General features: G+C 44.3%; 1 protein-coding gene across 6 annotated transcripts in view; it reads left to right on the top strand.

Annotated features, from left to right (window-relative positions):
• lmo7a (LIM domain 7a) overlaps positions 1-19,396 on the top strand; it is a 49,844-nt gene extending 30,448 nt beyond the window's left edge. For 2 of the 6 annotated variants that reach the window (XM_047342741.1, XM_047342736.1), the window contains 21 exons: positions 1,945-2,059; positions 2,929-3,068; positions 3,498-4,344; positions 4,736-5,044; positions 5,394-5,508; positions 7,323-7,484; positions 8,280-8,461; positions 8,583-8,646; positions 9,185-9,241; positions 10,380-10,405; positions 10,922-11,029; positions 12,236-12,331; positions 13,260-13,780; positions 13,988-14,041; positions 15,419-15,474; positions 15,661-15,819; positions 16,215-16,401; positions 16,879-17,196; positions 17,920-18,028; positions 18,462-18,564; positions 18,649-19,396. In XM_047342741.1, the coding sequence (XP_047198697.1) occupies positions 1,945-2,059; positions 2,929-3,068; positions 3,498-4,344; positions 4,736-5,044; positions 5,394-5,508; positions 7,323-7,484; positions 8,280-8,461; positions 8,583-8,646; positions 9,185-9,241; positions 10,380-10,405; positions 10,922-11,029; positions 12,236-12,331; positions 13,260-13,780; positions 13,988-14,041; positions 15,419-15,474; positions 15,661-15,819; positions 16,215-16,401; positions 16,879-17,196; positions 17,920-18,028; positions 18,462-18,564; positions 18,649-18,671 (3,751 nt within the window). In that variant the 3' untranslated portion in view covers positions 18,672-19,396. Of the gene's footprint in view, positions 1-947; positions 968-1,229; positions 1,260-1,944; positions 2,060-2,928; positions 3,069-3,497; positions 4,345-4,735; positions 5,045-5,393; positions 5,509-7,322; positions 7,485-8,279; positions 8,462-8,582; positions 8,647-9,184; positions 9,242-9,559; positions 9,602-10,379; positions 10,406-10,921; positions 11,030-12,235; positions 12,332-13,259; positions 13,781-13,987; positions 14,042-15,418; positions 15,475-15,660; positions 15,820-16,214; positions 16,402-16,878; positions 17,197-17,919; positions 18,029-18,461; positions 18,565-18,648 lie in introns of all 6 variants that reach the window. The other 4 variants (XM_047342737.1, XM_047342740.1, XM_047342738.1 and 1 more) reach the window with 4 other exon arrangements.
• The last annotated feature ends 1,001 nt before the right edge of the window (positions 19,397-20,397 follow it).

The raw sequence follows: 20,397 nt of genomic DNA, 5'->3' as shown, positions 1-20,397 counted from the left end.
AGCGGCGCAGTTAAACGTAGCCTTGTCCTTGGAGTCGACACAAAAACCTATAGAAATTCCCCACGGCTTTGAACGAAGGTGCAACTTGCGGACTCCATAGTAACCCGGACACAAATCTGCGCTGCAGTGTTTGCACACGCACAGACACACACAAGCATTCACAAAGCAACCATTTAACCCCAGTCCCGCCCATCTGGATTTACTTCACATCCATGTGTAAAAAACCACAGTTCCAGTGACATCATGTTGGAGTCTCCAGAAAGGAAGCATTGTTTCTGGGGGGGAAAGATACGTGTCCACGCACCTCTCCAGTCAAATGTCAGGGAACGGAAAAGTGATACTGCACAGTAAGAATACTACTGTTATACACAGTGGTGGAGAGAGTACAAATAAACAAACAAAAATGTACTCAAGTAAAAGTACCACATTAACTTTTCTTAAGTAAAAGTAAGTATCTGCTTTTAAATATGCTTAAAGTATTAAAGGCAAAAGTACTTGCCATGTGTAGCCTATTCTCAAATTCAACAATAAACTACATCATTACTGCTGAGTCATGGCGGTGGCCTTTCTGTATACATGTTATTTCTTTGAAATATATAAATATCGTGAACATAAGCACTGTTTTTTTTAAATGTAGTGGAGTAGAATGTATACGATATTTTCTATATATCTAGTAGAGTAAAAGTGGAAAGGACCTGCAAATCAATCTATAAAGTAAAGGAGATACATGAATAATATATTAAAATATAGTTAAATACTTAAGTTCTGTAATGAAGTAGATATACTTAGTTACATCCCACCATTGGTTATACACACATTTAAATTTATATATATTCTTCCGAGTTTTGAGCTGGGTTTACATACCTTTCAATGCAACTTTATTTACACAGCACATCATCTCAAGGCATTTTACAGAGTTAGGTTAGGACACTAGCTCCCAGTGCTAGCAAGCACCTGCTGACAGTGGGTAAGGAAAAACTTCCTATTAACAGACAAAGCTGGACCCATGGTGGACGGCTGAACTGTGTCGACTGGTCGTGTTGACAGGAGACAAATGAGGGAGAGAGAGAGAACAGGAATAGATGTTTATTGTACAATGATATTCAATCACTATCAGACTGGAGGATGAGCAGGTTTGCTTTCAACCAGTCCTTTCTCCAACCACTGAGTCCAAGGCCACTCTGCAGAAAAGTGATTCTGTTTGTCTGTGGTTCTGTCTGGTTTCCTAGAGAGCGCCCGACGCAAGAGAGTATCGACGGGTGAGTTGATCCGGGCTCGCAGGAATGTGGCACGTTTGCATTTGCTCTGGTCTCTTACAGTCGCACACCCACCCCCAACCCCCCGCTGCCTCCTGTGCTTTTGTGCTGCTCTCCTCCCTCTCTCTGGGTGCTAAACGCTGACACACAGCAAAGTGTATTGCATGGTAGAGGGCCAAGTTCAGGGTTTTGGGGGTGGAGGGTGGAGGGTGCAGCTCCACAAAGCTCTACTGACAAAGAAACAAAGCACAAAAAAAAAAAAACTAGAAAGATGCGTACAATAGCAATACGCTAGGTCATCCATCCGCCTACACTGCAGTGTGTCCCAGAGAGAGAGTCGTGACTGAGCAGGGGTCCTAACACTCTGGTCGAAATATGAGATGTGTGTAAATCTATGCAGGTGAGTGATGTTGTCTATAGGGTGGTGAGCTTTGACTGACGTTGCATGATAGGAAAGGCTGTGACATGTCTCCACTAACCCACTCGCCACCGTTGTGTGTGGTTCACCCGTGTGCTGTGTTTGCAAACTAACGCTTGGTTACAGGACAGGTTGGATGGGAGGTATAAGGCGGATTATATTCTCATAATGTTTTCTGCCGCTTAACTGAAGGAGATGGTGCATGGAAACACGTGAAATGCTGATTGTCCTTTTACAAAAATAAACCCTTCCTTCTCTTTTTCTCCACAGGAGCAAATCAACAAGTGATATCCAGGTCGACTCCACCGTCGCCCGGCAGGTTCGCTACGAAGAGCTGCAGAAGCACCGCGAGCAGATAAAGGATACTGAGGACAAGTGGCAGGATGTGAGTTTTAACTGATATGTGCGTGTGGACCGCTCCAGGATATCTGTTCGCTTTCCACCATTCTTGTTGTACAAATCAAAGACAAGATGACTCTGGCAGAATGATGACAGAAAAAGAGTTGTGATTTCCAACACAGATAAGGTTGAAGGGAAAGGTGAGTGCATGGATCTGTGTGGCGACCAGGGGAGCAGGTGTTGTGACGCAGTGAAGCGGCCACAGGGTGAAATGAGAGGGGTTTAGACAGAAGCCAGAGACGGAGGAAGTCGCTGATTGGTGCAGCTCTGCCCTATGGCTACGGGCTGTCCTCATTTCCAAATCACAGTGTCAAAGACAGGAAATACTGTCAGTACAAGTTATAGACTTAATACGAAATGATGTTGTGATGTTATGATGCGAGGTAATCAGTTTACAATTCGCTTGTTCCTGGAAAATTGGCTGCAGGGCTGTGATATTATAGACAAATGCTCCATTACAAGTGCTCGAGTGAAGAATAATATACAGTTATCCACATGTGCATGCATGGCTGTGTCTCACCAGGCGTATCAGCAGTGCGATTGGTGTCACGGCAAAATAATGGAGTCTCAAAGCAGCATTTAGGTCACACAGTCCCCTAATGCACAGGGGAGGTGAGCCGGGAGGAGCCTGTGGAGCTCACAAGTAGAACACCTTCAAATGTTACCCTCTCTCCTTTTATGTCTGTCTCCTTTTCTGTCTGTCTCCTTCTCAACTTCACTGCGCAGTTAGCCATGCAACGCAGCCGGTCTGTTTTTATCTAGATCTAGGGTTAGGGTTAGGGTTATTGTTAGGGTTAGAACTTAGAATCGGCACGAAACGATGCACCAGGTGACTTGAGCTTGCTTTTACTCCAGGACCTGAGCAAATGGAAGAACCGGCGCAGGAGCGTCAACTCTGACATCGTGAAGAAGAAAGAGGAGCGTGACCAGATCGAGCAGGTTACCATCGGCGGTAACAGGAGGTCCAAGACCTTCAAGGAGATGCAAGAGGAGAGGTGAGGAGGAATAAGAACACCTGATTCGGTTGTTTTGATAGTGCTTGATGATAGATCCTGTTTTTTTACTTGGAAAAAACAAGGCTCACTGAGTTTCTTCCTCTTTTACGTCCTGTCTACCCTCGGAGGTGGATCCTTCGCTGAGGTAAACCTAAGAGAAGGTGTGAATGAGATGTTTTGCAGATTTGAACACAGAGAGTCTCTCAGTCATTGTGGAAATGTAATTTAATCACGGCTCACAACCTGCCAATCTGCCCCTCTTTTACTGCCCCACCTTCCTTTGCCCACTGCTATTCAACTGTGCTCCTCCTCGTCTCTCACTGCCCTCCCCATTTCATCTCCCTGTGCCCATCTTCATCTTTAATCCTATCCATCACTTTTTTCCCCTTTTAATCTCATCACCTTTCTTCTCCTCTGTCCGGTCCACAGAGACAATAAAGGGAAAAAAAGCCTTGGCAGTCGTCTCGGATCTCTGGCTTACCTGGACGACGAGGAGGACGTGTTTGAGAGACCCGTCACCTCCCCTCGTACCCGAACCCTCCCCGCCAGGAGCTTCACTATTGACACTCCTTACAATTATTTCGAGCCCTCTGAGCCTTCTCTGAAAGAGGACGACCCACCTGCTGCCTCCCCAGCCACGGGCAGGGCCGCTTCCCCTCCCACCTCGCGGCGAGTCGACGTTGTGGACCGTCCTGCAGGCAGAGACGCCACGACCACCATCACTCCCAACCTCCCTCCCTCCAGCCGAGGCTCTCTCCTCAACTCTGCTGCAGGTGCACCTTTACAGAGGAGTGCCATCTCAGAACGCAGCAGACCCACCAAGACAGAGGAGAAAACCACGACTGTTGTCTCAGAACGCAGCAGACCCACCAAGACAGAGGAGAAAACCACGACTGTCGTCTCAGAACGCAGCAGACCCACCAAGACAGAGGAGAAAACCACGACTGTCGTCTCAGAACGCAGCAGAACCACCAAGACACAGGAGAAAACCACGACCGTCGTCTCCTCCTCCAGCGCCCTACAAAAGGTGGCAGAGCCGAGACGCCCATTCTTGCGCGCACAAACGGAGGTGGAGGCCCCCTCCCCTGGTTTTCTGTACAAACAACAACCGCAGCCCAGCTCGATGGAACCCAAACCTCCCGGGGTGTCTCATGTTTCCGCCTCCCTCCCCAGGAGCTACCAGAAATCGGATAGCGCACGTCTAACCTCAGTTGTCACGGCAAGGCCCTTCGGGACCCAGGCCTCCCGCATCACCTCACTTCCGCGAGTCTTCGCAGTAAGTACTAGATGATTTTACAACCAAACACAACCTACCAGTGCTGCACAAACAAAGGGCATCTAGAGGATGTTAAGTGTTGGTAAGAAATGTTTGCCTCTGTGATCAGGTGCCATTTTATTTGTCTTGAGTGCATCGGTGTTACCCATCAGCACGATCTGATTACTGTGTGAATAATGGATGAGGTCAGTGTTTTTATAATGCTAACTACTAGAGCAGCTATTTTCAGCCTTCTCACATTCATTACAGTTACAGCAAATGCAATAGAGTGTTTCACACACGTTTAAAGAGCTGATCCGCTAATTTCATCAATCAGCCATTTGTTGTTCAATAAAGTTTTACACTCTTACGGCCCGAACATTCTTTATAACTCTGCATTCATCCGTGACAGATGGGCGACCCTAACAAGCGCGTCAACGGCGACGCCTCTAAGAAGTCGTCGGTGCCGAGCCGCTATCACCAGTTCATGACCCCCGAGGACGAGGCTCACTCCAGCTCGGCCCACAGCAGTGAAGATGAGGAGGAAGAGGAGGAGGAGGAGGCAGTGGTGACATGGGGCAAGACCGCGCCGAAGAGTGTCACCTTGACTCAGAGCACCTCACCCGTCCCTGCTCCTCCAGTCAGGAGAGAAGCTCCAGTCACTCCTGCTCCAGTCAGTCCTGCTCCAGTCAGTCCTGCTCCAGCCAAAGAAAGCAGCCAGGTATTTAATTACCTGCTGTTGACACAACAGATCAGCTGTTTTCTTTTCTCCTGCATTGAAGGCATTAAAAAATAATGCGGCTTTGTTAACACGAATTGTATTTAAGACTCACTCTGACGGGGAATTCACATAATTTTACGTGAAACCTAATGCATCATAAACATATTTTTTTTATTTTCTGTATAAGTTGCTGCGCTGTTGAAATTAAAGAATAGCAACAGGTTCATTGACAACAATACCTGACATTCTCTCCTCTCTCCTGGGTGATGGAAAGTCAGCACCAAGTTTTTATGCTTGTAAGAGTGTTGTCGTTCATCTCCACTCACCTGTGCTGGTGTTTGGTTTGTAGGAGAACTACTGCGACATGCGGATCAACCTGAACCAGAAGCCCAACAGCAGCAGAGACTTTGGCTTCCAGGCAGCCTGGGACTCAACCGGAGCTCGCGTCACGACCATTGCGCCAGGTAACAGACGACCTTCAGACAAAGGGATTTTAATAGTGTAGGAATAACTTTATTCAAAGGCAATCGGGCAATCGGGCAACGTTAAACTTTGACATCCCCAGTGGTTAAACTACAGACTGACAACGGTTATATCTCCCTCTGGGTTCACAGATTCATGGTTCTCACATTGGGAGCTTTTGTATTTCACAGCTGGGCTCTGCTGGTTAGGCGTCAGCAGGTTTTTCAGTCCACTTCAGCGGCAGTGCCAGACTTAAGTAGGGCAACATCTATCTGGGTCAGATCTGCTGGGCCTGAGCCTCTTTCCACTGATTCTCCACCTCCACATGACTAAATGACTAAATGAATGTATTTTTCCAACACATACGTATGTACTCTGGAACTCTGTCACACCAGCATCAGCGTTCATTGTGTTTAAGCCAGTTGTATGTTTGTTCCATCACGTCATGTCGTATGTTACCTTTCTTTTCTTCATCATGTCTTTAGGTATAAGAACAATAACATTTCTATAAATGTGCCCGTGTTAGCCAGCGGGCGGATCTTGATTTTCACTGCAGTTCTTTGGCAAAATGTTGTAAAACCTATGAAGGGAGAGGTTAAGAAACACGAGATGCAGAATGAGACACGAGATGGCGCACTATTCAATGTCAAGGTTATTGGTTTGTCATTACATAGCCATGTAAAAATCCACACGCAGCAGAATGAGATATTGTTCCTCACAGGACCAGATAATAAGTAAAAGAATCAAGCATGCAAAGAAAAATGAAAAGCAACAAGAGGCAGCAAAACACTCTTGCTGTAAAATGACCAGGTTCATTGTTCAGTGCAAACAAAGTAGTTTACAGCAACAGAACATAAATGAACAATCCTATTGGGCGGCTGTGGCTCAGAAGGTAGGGCGGGTCGTCCACCAACAAGAAGGTTGGTCGTTCAATCCCCAGCTCCTCCATTTGGCATGAAGTGTCCTTGAACTGCAAATTGCCCCTGAGGGCTGTGCCGACGGTGTTTAAATGAACTGTGAATTAAACTATACTGTAAAGTGCTTGGAGTGGTCATCAAGACTAGAATGCACTGAACATCCAAAACATACCATTTATTGTTATCTGGCACAAATTACTGATTCAGATCAATGAGTCACAGATGAAATATGATGGTCTGTAAATGGTCTGTATTTTTATATATACGCTTTTCTAGTCTTGATGACCACTCAAAGCACTTTACAGTCATCCACATCCACACATACACACTCACATTCATGCAGTGCGTCTATGGGCAGCACTTTTTCTATGAGGGAGACTGGGATCAAACCACCGACTTTCTGTGGTTTGATCCCAGTCCCGGTCTCTTCAATGTTAATCAACAGTTCTTATCTATTAATTAATAACTGGGACATTAATATAGATAGTTCAAAGGTTGGTACGAATTTTTATATCACACATTGAACATGTAAGTGGTGTAGTGCAAGAACATAATTGTCAATTATTATTGAATTATCAATACCACATTGTTAATACAATACTGGTAGATTAAGGTTTAGGTTCTTAGGTTAAAAAGGATACAGCATAGAAATAAAGATAGAAAGGCAGGTCCAAAATTCCAAGACCACTTTCCCATTCAAGCATGGAAAGTATTTTGTTACTCAGTAGATTTTGTAGAAGACCCTATGTCGTATGTGTCCTTGCATTGAGGTTATAGGTTTACAATGTCGATCTCAGTAAATTACACTCTTACCACAATAGCCACGTTATTGTCTATGTTAGATATTCAGCATCTTGTGGACCAAGGTGTGATAAAACGTATCCCTCTGTGTGGCGCAGGCAGCCCGGCTGAGATGTGCCAGCTCCAGGCCGGAGACGAGGTGCTGTCGGTGAACAGCCAGCAGGTGGCAGAAATGAGCTACACAGACTGGAAGTCCTGCATGGAGGAGGCGCTGCAGGATGGCAGCCTGGTCATGGATGTTCGCCGTCATGGCAAAAACAGTGAGTCATCCGACCACCGTGCGCGTGTGCGTGAGGTTGACGTGAACCACTTTGAGGGTCACATTCCTGGGCTGACAGTCCCACTTATGCAGCGTGCGTTGCTAAACAGTTTTGACACTTTAAATTGGTGCGTAAACTATTGTGAAATCATCCATGAATGATTTCATGACAGTGAAACGGTGAAGGACCCGTGAGGCTTTTTCTCCTCGTCTAATGAAGAGAAACTGTTATTGTGGGGACCTCTGGGGCTTTTAGTCCTGCCTGTGCGTCTTTTTCTCACACTATTTTTCCATAATCTTCTGGTCATTTCGTCTTTTGTGTCTCGTTCCTCTCTGTTCCCCTGTGGAGAGCTAACCCACCTCAGGTCCACGGTTCTGTGAGTGTGCTGTTTTCACAGTGTTAGTGCCACAGGCTTCTTCTGCATCAGTGTCAACTCACAAACGTGATAAACCACCCGCAGTAGCTCACCTGCACTAACACACAGTTCTGGGTATATTAGTGTTGTTGTGTCCGGTGGTTTTGAGTCTGTTGTAAACATTGTGTGGGTTTATGGAAACTTCATTAAGCTGCATGGCTGGGGAAGGTGGGTTCTCTGTCACCCCCTGCTGCTCTCTATAACAACACCATCACAGAAACCTTGTTCCCTGCTTTTTAGTCTTCTTCATGCAAGTAGACACCTCTAAGTCAAATGCTGTATTTCACATATACACACAAACACTCATGCACAAAATCATGTTGTTTTTTTTTGTGCATACACACATCGTGTGTTTGTGCCATTGCATTGTCTGCGTGCAGACTGGGACAGAGACCAACCTTCCCTGCCATTTAAAAGCCATAAGACCATCAATCTGACCAGTATGGATCCGATACTTCTAGGTTCCCCTGATTCGAACACTGCAAACTCCAGCCTGGATTTCACCTCGCGCATGACCTCGGAAACCCTGCTGCCCAAAGAGCTCACCGCCAACCCAGTAGTCGTAAGTTACCTAGAATCACTCAGGTTGACTCAGGTTTGGTCAGATTTTAACCTGTCATTGTTCCCGGCCCTGTGATTTTCTTCTTTTTTCAAAAATATGTGGGCATTATGTCTCTCTGCAGGATTTGGCTTCAAATGGAGTTAATGGAAGTTTCTATCAGAAGTCGGTGACCATGAGGAACAAAGGTAAAGAACAGAGGGCAAAATCAGAAGAGTTATGAAATTGATCTCGATGACTGTTTCTGTACTGAACATAAAACTACACAAGTTAGGTGCAATTTTGTTGATGAGGGAGAACATGGCACTCAGTCGAGCACATACCTCCGCAAAGGTCCGAAAATCCCCTTAAATTCAATCAAGATCCACCATATTTCACACACTCTTAGAAATCAGTTCCCTAAATGTTCCTGATTTATTTAGTTTCAATCAAAATCCATGAAATTTTCTCTGAGAAAACAGTGAAAATGTTGAAAAATGCATTGTTAACTCACATCCTGATCTGGATCCACACCAAAATTGATATAGTGCATCCTTCCAAACAAATAAACCAACAAACGGACAGGGCTGAAAACATTGCTGTGGATAATATTAATCTTTATTGTCTAATACATTTTAAGCACCATGCACTGTGTGTGTAATTCATATTAAAGCGATATCGTTTTTTTCTCCTCTGGTTAAATGTGTTTCTCTCCTCACTTTATCCTGTTCTCCATTTCTCATGTAGAGTCAGAACCCATATCTTTGAAAAACTTAAAACGGCGGTCAGAGTTTTTTGAACAAGGTAAAAAGAAAAAAAAGAACAAGCACTGACCAAAGAGGGGTGGGCTTGTCTTTATATTCATATAACGTCTGTGTAATCTGTTGGCTGGGTTCTCTGTGCCTCTGTGTCATTTCTGCGTCTCTGCTGAAGTTCTCAGCTTTCCAAGGGGTTTTTGCATGTTCTTGTCCGCCTCATGTTAAATGCATAAGGAACCCGTTATGAATTGATAATCATGTCAGGACTGAAATCCTCCATGGCTCTTTCTTGGGACTTTTCCTTTTTTGTGACAGTCTTGTCTGGTGCCAAAGCTTTAACCCTTGTGCCCCTTCCCTCCTTCAGGCGGCTCAGGGTCCAGTGTCAGTGCGCTGGTCTACCTCTGTGGTAAACTGGGTTGAATGTGCAGTGATCTCCTCACCTTCACCTGGTACAGCCTGGGACACTGACATCCTGTTTAAGAAACTATTTTAATAATTCATAATAATAAAAATAGACCTAAAGAAATACTAAAAAATGAAAAGAGAATATTAAAAAGTCCGCGTATTCGGCTGCGGAAGAATGAACAGAATGTCAGAACCAGTGTCAGCGTACCAACCACAAATACAAATCTGAAACTCCTGTTGTTTTTGTGGTGTTTCTGAGTGGTGTCCAGGTTTAATGCATGGTTACGCAGTTTGTTGAGCATGAACTCAAAAGCCTTCCTGTTGCTTTCTCGGCGTGCATGTGTTGAAGTGTTTGTCGTTTACTGTCAGAGCGGCTACGCTGAACTTTTGCTGCCTCTTGTGCTGCTGATGCATGTGTTTCCCTTTCAGTTTGTCCAGTTTCACGATCCATTTATTGATTTTCATATTCAGAACTATTGGTGTGGCAATGTGAATGTCAACAAGTGGGTGATCTTTGAATTGAGCGAATCAATCAACAAGGTGAAATTTGACCTTTGCTGCTTTGAGGCCGATGAAAAACATCAATTAACTTTGGTTTAAAATGTCATTTGCAATCATAAATTGATGCTTGACTTTAAAAAACGAAATTGAAGCTTTAATAAGCCGCTCAACTTTGTGTTGTGACGGCCTCAGGGTTAACTTGGATATTCACATCTTGTTTCATTGGTCTGTCTCTGCACGCTACAAGTACTGACTTGGTGATTTTCTTTGTTTTTAAGGAGGATCAGAGTCTGCGATGCCAGATGTGAGTAATATTACCGGTGTATCAAAGCAGTTTGACATGACAATATATTTGAAAGCAGATACCACGAAGCCTGGATCCATAATTATGCATTTGACATGCACTGCTAGTTCACTTCAGAGGCAGGTTCACTCTGCTTCACCTCGTTATTCCACTGACTGCAGGAAACCTCAATTTGATTATGAATCATTGAATATATAAAAAGTATATACGAAGATGTATATATGAACCGAACATACTCAGGATCGAGGGTTATATATATTATATCCATTGTAATTTTGGGCTATAAAGATCAAATTGACTTGACAATAACACATTATCTACTGATAACTGCAATGATGCATTTGCCTTATATTACAAATATAATAGAGTTACAGATGTGGACAGATGTTTAATTGCTGTTTCAAGCAAAAACACCAGAGGCAGTCGGAGGTGTCAGGAAACAACGGGTTAAATACGCCAGGTGTTCCAGCGGACCGATGTCACAAGCCCTCTGATATGTTTGCCCTCTTTTTTCAGATGCCTGTTCCCTCAATCACTCCCTCCTCCAGCCGCTGGTCCTGGGACCCAGAGGACGAGCGCAGGAGACAAGAGAAATGGCAGAAGGAACAGGAGCGCCTCCTACAGGTACGTAAAGGCACACGCATGTAGCAGTGATGTTACGTTACACCCCCAGCCTATACTAAAGGAGTCTAGTAAAACAGTCCTGCGATAAATCCTTCCCACGTGAAGATTATTTTTAGATGGTGAACTTATTAATCCGGGCAGTAAATTCCACTGTTGCAGCTTTAAGTCATATATGTCATAAAAACAGGAATGAAGTCTCAAAACAAAGGAATAAGGACACTCAACATCTGCCCAAAACAGACTTGGATTAGTGTTGTATCAGACTGCAGTAGGTTTAGATAGCTGTACCTAATAAACTGGACATGGAGTTTGTAGCCCATTTAAAATAATGGAAAATACCAAATGAAGCAACCTCAAAATTCATTTGATCTGATAACCAGCTGTAAATCAGTTCTGTGTCCCATGTCCCAATGAGACGAGAGCACCGCGAAGCAGTGTCTGCTCCCAATAGGCTGAAAACAGAAAACCTCAGACAGGGCTCAGGCTGCTGAAGGTAAAGCATCTGTCGAGTAGCCAATTTAAATGTAGTAGAATCCTGTCAAAACATTTTTCTGCGGGTTTATTTCTGGATGGAGATCAAAGGTGTCCGAGCAGAGCGTTACTCCTCCAGTCTTTCTCCCTGTTGGATAAACGGCCTGATTTCATGATGTGCCCGGGAGACTTCCTGCCCAGGGCAAGCTTCTCTAGGTTCTTATCGACTCAGGATGGTTAGGTAACGTGTAGCTGAGCTTGGTAGTATATGAAAATAATACAAGCGTCTTTTTATTCTCCATTTCATTACTTTGACCCCCAGTTGGTGCACAAGCCAAGGAGAGAAAAAGTTACTATGATTTTTTTAGTAGTTGTAGTATTTTTTGTATGGGAAACACTTTGGAGCCATAACCACAAGTTGGAATTGTGTGTCAGCAGCAGTTTGCAGATCCTAAAATGCTTTACACAGACAGAATGTGGAGACCTACAGCTTTTAGATTTGTCAAGATTGTGTGAAGATTGAGTCCATAACAAACCTAAAGTGGCGTGAAATGCTTTCAGCCACATTTGTAGCAGTGTAGCTTTGTAGTGTGTGTGCGTGTGTGTGTGTGGACCTTACCCCCAGCCACTTTGAGAGTGAAAGAGGGACAGTCATTCTACCGTTGCCACTCATCGTCATCATCATCAACATCTGACCTATGACCTCCAATCTCTCGACCTATATTTTTCATCCAGGAGAAATATAAGCGCGACCAGGAGAAGCTGCAGGAGGAGTGGCTGAAGTCTCAGGAGGAGATCGACAACCCCGTGGACCAACCAGATTTTGCAAAGGTATTTTAAATCTGCAGGGAGGAACTTCTGTCTCCCCCTTCTGGTAATGGCAGTTAACTCCAAATATTTTGCATATGCCAACCTGTCTATGGGTAGAGAGGCACCAACCTCAGTTCCTCCCCATCAGCTCCTAAAAGCCTCAGCAGTCGTCTTTTCTGAATGCAGGGTTTCTTTATTTATCTGTAGCTCAGAAACTTGTCTTGAACACTTCTCAGGTTCCCCTGTCAAACTCTTGGCTTTCAAGCCTGCTCCGTCTCCGTTGTTATGTGGTTTGTTCTGCTCTTCATCTCTTGCAAACCAATCTTTAGTGCTGGTTTTAAAACTAATTGCTACCGGTGCAATGTGCAGGATTATCTCCACAGATACCAGATTTAAAACTCATTTAGAACTAAATACTCCGTGGTGTACAGAGAGATTTACCTGCAGCGGATTGGCTTAATCGGTATTAGTAGTATCAGAATTCTTTTGGTGGGACTCGAGTGTAATTTTCATTTATATGTATTCATCCTACACAGCTTTAATGTGTCTAAATGAATACCTAAATACCTGAAACATCAATTGGTGCTAACCCCCAAGGTGGCAATAAGCTCTGAATCATGACATTACATTGGATGAATCAACCCAAAGGGATTTGATTGTGCAGCAGTTGCATGTGCAGACTCTGGCTTTTAAGAAGCAGAACAACGTTCAGTCATGTGGATATTCACACAGGAGACTCAGCATGTGTGGGTATATCCTCTCTGTAATGCCAGCTCATGTTTTGCAATAAGAAAAACTCAGCAATTTCAAAACATTTACTGATTTTGGTCACCACAGGGAATTTCTCCATTATTGTTTCAGTTCCTCCTGGAGGGTTAATGAGCGTGTGATCAATTGAGGCTCTCATGTGCTCCAACACTTTCTCTTTTTCTTTCATCTGTCTGTGCAGCCCGGCAGCCTGGAGGGGAACAGCCACAGCGTCAGCCCACACTCGCCACTCTTTCCTGTCAACCAGCCCACTTCTTCTCAGCGGGAAGAGGAAGAGAGAAAGAGGAAGGAGGAGCAGGAGCAGGAGCGCCGAAGGCAGGAGGAGGAGAAGAGGAAGCGGGAGGAGGAGGAGCAAGAGCTGCGGCGTCTGCGGGAGGAGAGGGAGAGGAAGGAGAGGCAGGCGGAGGAGGAGAGGAAGAGGAGGGAGGAGGAGAGGAAGAGGAGGGAGGAAGAGGAGAGGCAGGCGGAGGAGGAGAAGAAGAGGAGGGATGAGGAGGAGAGGGAGAGGAGGAGGAGTGAGGAGGAGGAGAGGAAGAGTAGGGAGGAGGAACTGAGGAGGAGAGAGGAGCAGAGGGAGGAGGAGCGGAGGTGGCAGGAAGCTTCGGAGCAGCAGCGCAGAGAGCGGGAGCGAGCCTTCCAGCAGCAGCAGCTGCAGCAGCAGCAGCAGCAGCAGCAGCAGCTGCAGCAGCAGCAGCAGCAGTGGTCAGTAGAGACGCTGCTTCCTCCTGTTCTCTGCATAACACTCACATGTCTTTTGTCCGTCATGCACATATGAACACACTCACATGTCAAACATTACGTGCTTTATCATCTGTGCATGAACATAACTGCAACTAACGTGTTTGCATGTGCTTTGTCATCAACCTCTGTGCTGTCACCCATCTCTCTGCACACCGCTCATCACCAAAGGGCTGCTGGCTCCGATGGCTTTAACATGCATCCTCCACTGTCCTTTACTGACAGGTCAGTACAGGATCTGTGGTTAATAAACTGCACCTGCAGCCTGGAGATAAGGTTTCTTTTTATATTCAGCTAATCAGCCAATGTCGCAGATAAAACCTTCTCGTACAACGCAAACCTTTTATTCCATGCATATTTACTTTATTACCTGTTTTGATCAATAGTAACAATAATGCCTGAGTGTGATCCCAATTTATTACAATATTTCAATATAATCGCTTTAAAAAGTTGTATTAATAAAAACTTAACGACAGATCCCAAATATATATTGCGTATCTATATGCTGTACAATGGCATATAGAATGGAAATAGAAAGACCCAACAGTCTCTCTTTAAATTCAATCAAAATGCGCACATTAATAATTCATATCAGTTCCCTAAATATGCCTGATATTCGTCCTGGGAAAATAGTGGATATGTCAAAAAATGTCAGTGTCAAAGAATAAAAAATAAATCCAACATTCCTTCCACCATGTTTTTAAAAAATCTGTTCAGTCGCTTTTCTTGAGACACAAACAGCAATGAGAACAGAACCTTGGCAGAGGTAACAATCACTAAGTGATTAAAAATTCACTATAATGCAGTTTTGAGTGTTAATTAATGTATTTGTTAACAACTGTAGCTCCTCCTGTGGACATTCATGTGGAGGCTGCTGTATAAAGAACAACAATATGGTATCATACAGTTGTAATGATATAAAAAATGTCTTCATATGTGAAGTAATAGTTTATAAATGCTAAATGGGAGGGACAGTGAAGGGAATTTTGCAACAGGACTCATCTTGGTGACACAGTTTGTCTGAATTGTACCAAAGCTGCCAAAACAGCGCATGATCCTGCCATCATTTCTCACTCATACGTCATTTTAACCTAAAAATAACAACAGAAAGCAGAGAGAAACTGAAAGCATTACAGTACAGACATAACTCAGCATTATATATGTCATATGAGTCATTATTTTTTCTACACTTTTCCTGCACAGAAGAAAATGGTCTCGTCTTTACTGAGTAGCTGATGTTGTCCAGTAGAGGTTTTATATATGCATTTGAACAAAATAACTCAAACAGAAGGTCATGAAGTTGGAAGTCCTCCAGTAAGCGGGTTAGGTCTCCAGCTGGGATTGAAATTACCTGAGATTTGTCTGTAATCAGCAGTTTCCCTTTATGGACAAATACAATCAGCAGTGTCCCTTTATGGACAAATACAATTTTATTGGGTCAAATCAAGGAACACTGTTGTGTAACAAAAGTGAGATATTCTTTATTATTGAGTCGGTTGTACTCCTGGTCACAAAAAAATGATTTGATTTCTAGATTAGTATATATAGTTTATTACTGATTACTGTAATTTTTTTAATTACATGTTTTCTTTTGTCTGACAGGGTAAAATCCCAATCGTCTCCTCAGCTCGACGAAGAGGAAAAACCTCAGAGGAGAGGTCAGTTTTCTATATTCATTCTGCATTAATTAAGTTTTACTATAAAAGTACACGTAGTGGTAACTTTTTTGGAGGTGCAACATTGACATCAGGCTGATATCATGTCCTTATTGGCCTGTTTTTCGCCTCTGTTTGGTTGTGCAATGAAAGACTATGTACACATGTTGCACATGCACCTGACTGTAGGTGTGAACGTGCAGCCGGGGGGCATGGCCCACTGGCTGCTGGAGAAGCAGTTGAGGAGTGAGCGTGACAAGCAGGCCCGGAGTCAGAGGGCTGCGTCAGAGCTGGAGATGGAGCGCAGGAACATCCTCAACGCCATGAGATACAGAGAGCCGGAGAGAGGTTGGCTCGGCCCTCGAAGCTCCGCCCTCTCAGTTTTAATCAAAACTAAAATCTGTTTTTAATTTGAATGTTTTGATCAGCTGATCAATCACTTGTGACATTTCACCTAATCAAGATGTAGCTTTTTGATTAACAGCTGAAGGGTCAGAAAATGACATGGAAGAAATTTACTGATTGATTATAGAGGAATGGATTTAATGCGTTTTTTGCTGCCGTGATTTCAAAATGTTTAAAGAAATCGTCTATTCTTATGCTGCTGCTCGTTCATTTATAACAAGACTTGGGGAACACCGAAATTATTTCCAATTTCTCTTCCCGTCTCCAGTTGTGATCTTATTCCATGAAAGCTTAAGATTTTTCCCAGTGTAATGTTTTGTTCCTCTCTGTGGGTGCAGTGACAGGTGGAAGTGGACTAGATGAGAGGAAGGGACAGCAGCCCCTGTCGCATGCTGAGCTGGAGCGGCAGCAGATCCTGAACGAGATGAAGAAGAAAGCACCACTGCTGACGGACAGCAGCTGGATCCGCCAGCGCTCCGCTGCCATGGCCGCCAACAAGGAGAGTGACTTGCCACCCATGCGCAGGTAAAGTCCACCCAGCAAGTAATCCCATCTCTGTTGTGTGATGATGGCGTTTGGCTTTTTAAACCCACTAAAAATCAGTTAAAGGTTCAGTGTGTAGAATTTAGTGACATCTAGTGGTGAAGTTGCATGTTGCAGCTGAACAACCCTCACCTCACCCCCTTCCAAACATGAAAGAGAACTGGTAGCCTTCAGTTGTCATAAAAACCCAAACGGTGTTAGTTTGTCTAGTTTGGGCTACTGTAAAAAAACAAAAACATGGCACCCTTCTACCTAAATCTTACACACTGAACCTTTAATTTTAAAAGAAAACATTTATTCGTCTGGCTGCCACTCTGACCCTGCCCTGGCTAAATGGGTTGCACCTTTAGTGAGTAGATATCAAATAAAAACTGCTGCCTCAGGTGCAGTTGGTAGCCAGACGCATTAAATGGCTCTACTAACCGGCTTACTTGGGCGTGGCGTGGATTGGCTTTGCAGGGGCGACTCTCTTGACAACTTGGACTCCTACAACTCATGGCGCTCGTCATGGACACCCAGAAGCAACTCTTATGTCCAAAATTACGCCCGGCCTCACTCTGCCCTCTCCGGCAGCTCTTCTTTTTACGGTGGCGGACAGGGGCTCCAGAGGCCCACTTCCTCCACCCTGCCCTCCTCCTACTCCATGGGCTCCCTTCGAGGCGGGGCAGGAACCCCCTCGTCCCCCTGGTCCCAGCAGACACCTTCCCCCTCCTCTCTGTCACCCACCACCTCTCCGGAGCCTACGTCCGAGGCCGGTGCCCTTCAGCAGCAGAGCAGGTAAAATGGCTGCTTCGCCTAACGCTCCCAACAAGCTGCGTCATCCTGTCACTGGTATACTGGGTTTTAAAGCATAGTCAAAGTGGTGGTGTTGTTGTTAAACCATAACTCTGGTGAGGGGGGGGAGCGGTGACAAAGGGTTTCTTGAATCTTCATCTTTCTTAATATGTGTTAAGCGTTGTAATAAGTTGTTGCATTTGATATTGAATTATGTGACATGATCTATACCGTGTGTGTGTGTGTGTGTGTGTGTGTGTGTGTGTGTGTGTGTGTGTGTGTGTGTGTGTGTGTGTGTGTGTGTGTGTGTGACAAGACCCAACATTTTTGGCGATGTTTTAAAAATGATAAATTATTACTTCAAATTTTTGTCGGAGTTAAATATACATATATATGTTTCATTAAAACAAAATTAAAGAAATAACTTGGTGATTAAACAAGTAAATTAATAAAAATCCTATAAAGATTTTCCTCTCTTCTATTTTAGCTGAAACAGAGGCTCTAGAAAATAAATATATAATTTAAAAAACAAAACATTATATAGAACATGTTTGACCCACATCCAAAAATAAATATTTTTAAAAAGTCAATATTGTCATTATACAAGTAATTTACCAGTTTACCCCCGTTGTATACCAGTGTGTTTTGTGTACGTGTTAACATGAATACGTGAGTCTTGCACTTGTGCTCAGCTCTGGAATCACAGCTGTACATTCTGTAACCCAGGTCAGTGAGTGGCAAGAAAATCTGTACGTTCTGTGACAGCCCTCTGGGAAAGGGAGCGGCCATGATCATCGAGTCCCTCGGGCTCTGTTATCATTTGACCTGCTTTAAGGTGAGAGCTGGGCTCCCGGCGGCCTCGGAGCACATCTGCAGCACGACTCTTCACCAATCCTCCAAAAACTAACCTGATCACTTCCAGACTCTCTTTTTTTCCCCTCTTGTTACCAACCTGTTGAATCTGGAGGTCCTGATCCCTAACAGTAGATCTTCTGTGCCAAAAGCTGACAAACTAATCAACCCCTCACGTTGTTTATTTCTCTAAAACACGACTCGAATTTTGGTCTCCTGCATCTGAATGTTTTTTGTCTTTTGACTTTGATCCTCTTCTTCCCTCACTTTTCTCCTTCTGTACAATCATTTAAGGCATTTCTCTCTCTCTCTCTCTCTCTCTGTCCTCATCCCTCCGCCTGTGGACTCAGACACTTCTTTGCAGCTTTAACGAGTAGAGCAGGTCTCTAACTCTCCCCTCTGCTAAACCTCCGCAGTGTATCGACTGTACGGCTAACCTCGGAGGATCGGAAGCCGGCGCTGAAGTCAGAATACGAAACAAACAGCTCTACTGTAACTCCTGCTACATGCGATTCAAAAGTGAGTGTTTGACGAACCCCACCAACATCAAGACGTGTTGTGTTTTTCTTGAAGTGTAATGTTCCTGCTCGGTTTTTCTTTCAGCCGGCCTGCCAACCGCTATGTGACGTCACTGTCCTCCAGCAGATTGATGAAGAGACTACTTGTGACAACAACCCATGAACATCGGAGCCGTCGCAAACAGCCGGAAACACTCGGCTCGTACACACTTCCATTACCGACTCTAGCAAACTCCCTTTTGTCTCATTGAGCAGAATCATGTTTTGTGTTTTTACAGTGTGCGATTGAGAGGGTCTAAGCTTGCAAAGACGTTATCTACTTTAACACGTTTATATCGTATTAAGTATTACAGCCGTGCAAAGTGTAAGGGTTGTGCATGCACTAGAGGTTTTTTTTCAATGTTTTAGCCGTGAAACTAGTCGAGCAATAAACAGACTTTAAGATCCCACAGGCGGGGGCTGTCATATGAGACAGATTTTCAAGATATTGAGAGAGAACCCTGCAGGATCGTCCTCTTCCTTCTCGTTTTCACGCTTTTGTTTTGTTTTCTGCTGAATCTCGTGGTTATAACATGTTTGTCAGCCAAGGTGTTCTCGTCATGTGTATGTGCCTTTTTCATTGGTAACAGGGAGAAGTGATTAAGATTAACAGAATTATTTCAAAATATATTTAAAAAGAGAAACCTCTGCTCGGATAGCACTTGTCTGGAGTTATCGCTGATAGATGGAGGATTGTACACAGAAGCAGGTTTCCATGTGAAGATTATATATATCCCATTGAATGGCATTGAGGCAAAATGGCAACATTTGTAAATAAAACGACTAAATCCTCACCCGTGCTTTTGTTTTTGTTGGGATTGTGTAATCCTTTTGTGGTGATATTCAGGTATAGCCTATGATGCAAGGCTTTTCCTGCCTCTGTGATCAGAAATCATTATACTCATCTTTCTCTGTCCGTCCCTCTCATTCTCCGTCTCTCGGTAGCGCTACAGTCGAAATGAAAGGAATTTCAATGAGCCTTTGTGCAAAGGTTCAGAGGACCTGCCTGCTTTGTGCTCTCCAAAGCCAATTTGTCATGCATATTTCATCCAGTGTGCATGCATTACATTTGATTACACATTGATAGGCTATCTCCTTAATGCATTCTGTCTTTCTAGCCTGTATTGCATATTCATATGAGTAGAAGAGCACATAGTCTGCAGCCCCCTCAATGCGTTTGAGCAGCAAAGGTAAGAAATTGTCCTCATTTGCCATAAATGGAAGCAAGCTCAACTGAAGCAATAAATGGAAATAAGCTGGACCCGAGCATAAATTGGCTCCGTATTGTGAAGCACAAACAGCCCCCGGAGGCAGACCTCTCAAATTCCTCGATTCCATTTTTAGATTTTTCTTGGTGCTCCTGTGGAGGAGAGGAGAGACAGAGATCTTAATCCTCGTGCTTGGGGAAACAAGAACGGCCTGAATGGCACCGAGCAGAGCTGAGTGGCTGGGAAATATAAAACCTTTCGGGATAAGTATCCCCGTCTTTTCCCTCCAAAGCCGAGGCCGCAACCAGCCTGTATGGAAAGGCTTTGACGTGGAGAATCAACCAGCTTCTCTGTGTGTGTGTGTGGGCTTACAGAGAAACTATGCTCGGCTGCTCAGAAGAATAACGTCCGCAAAAAGATGGAACACAGATGGAAGGTCCCAGATAAGAAAGCATGCTCTGCCCGCCATCCTCTTTTTTCTTTTTGCCACTCGCTCACTTGGAGGAAAGATTACCCACTTTTCAGGTGATTTTTCAAGCAGGCCCACGAAGATTCACCTCATTTTCACCTCACAATCAACACACAAG

Source organism: Hippoglossus stenolepis, chromosome 13 (genome assembly GCF_022539355.2).
Source record: "Hippoglossus stenolepis isolate QCI-W04-F060 chromosome 13, HSTE1.2, whole genome shotgun sequence".
NCBI lineage: Eukaryota > Metazoa > Chordata > Actinopteri > Pleuronectiformes > Pleuronectidae > Hippoglossus > Hippoglossus stenolepis.
Note: the sequence above shows the minus strand (reverse complement) of the source record. Positions and strands in the feature narration are given on the sequence as shown.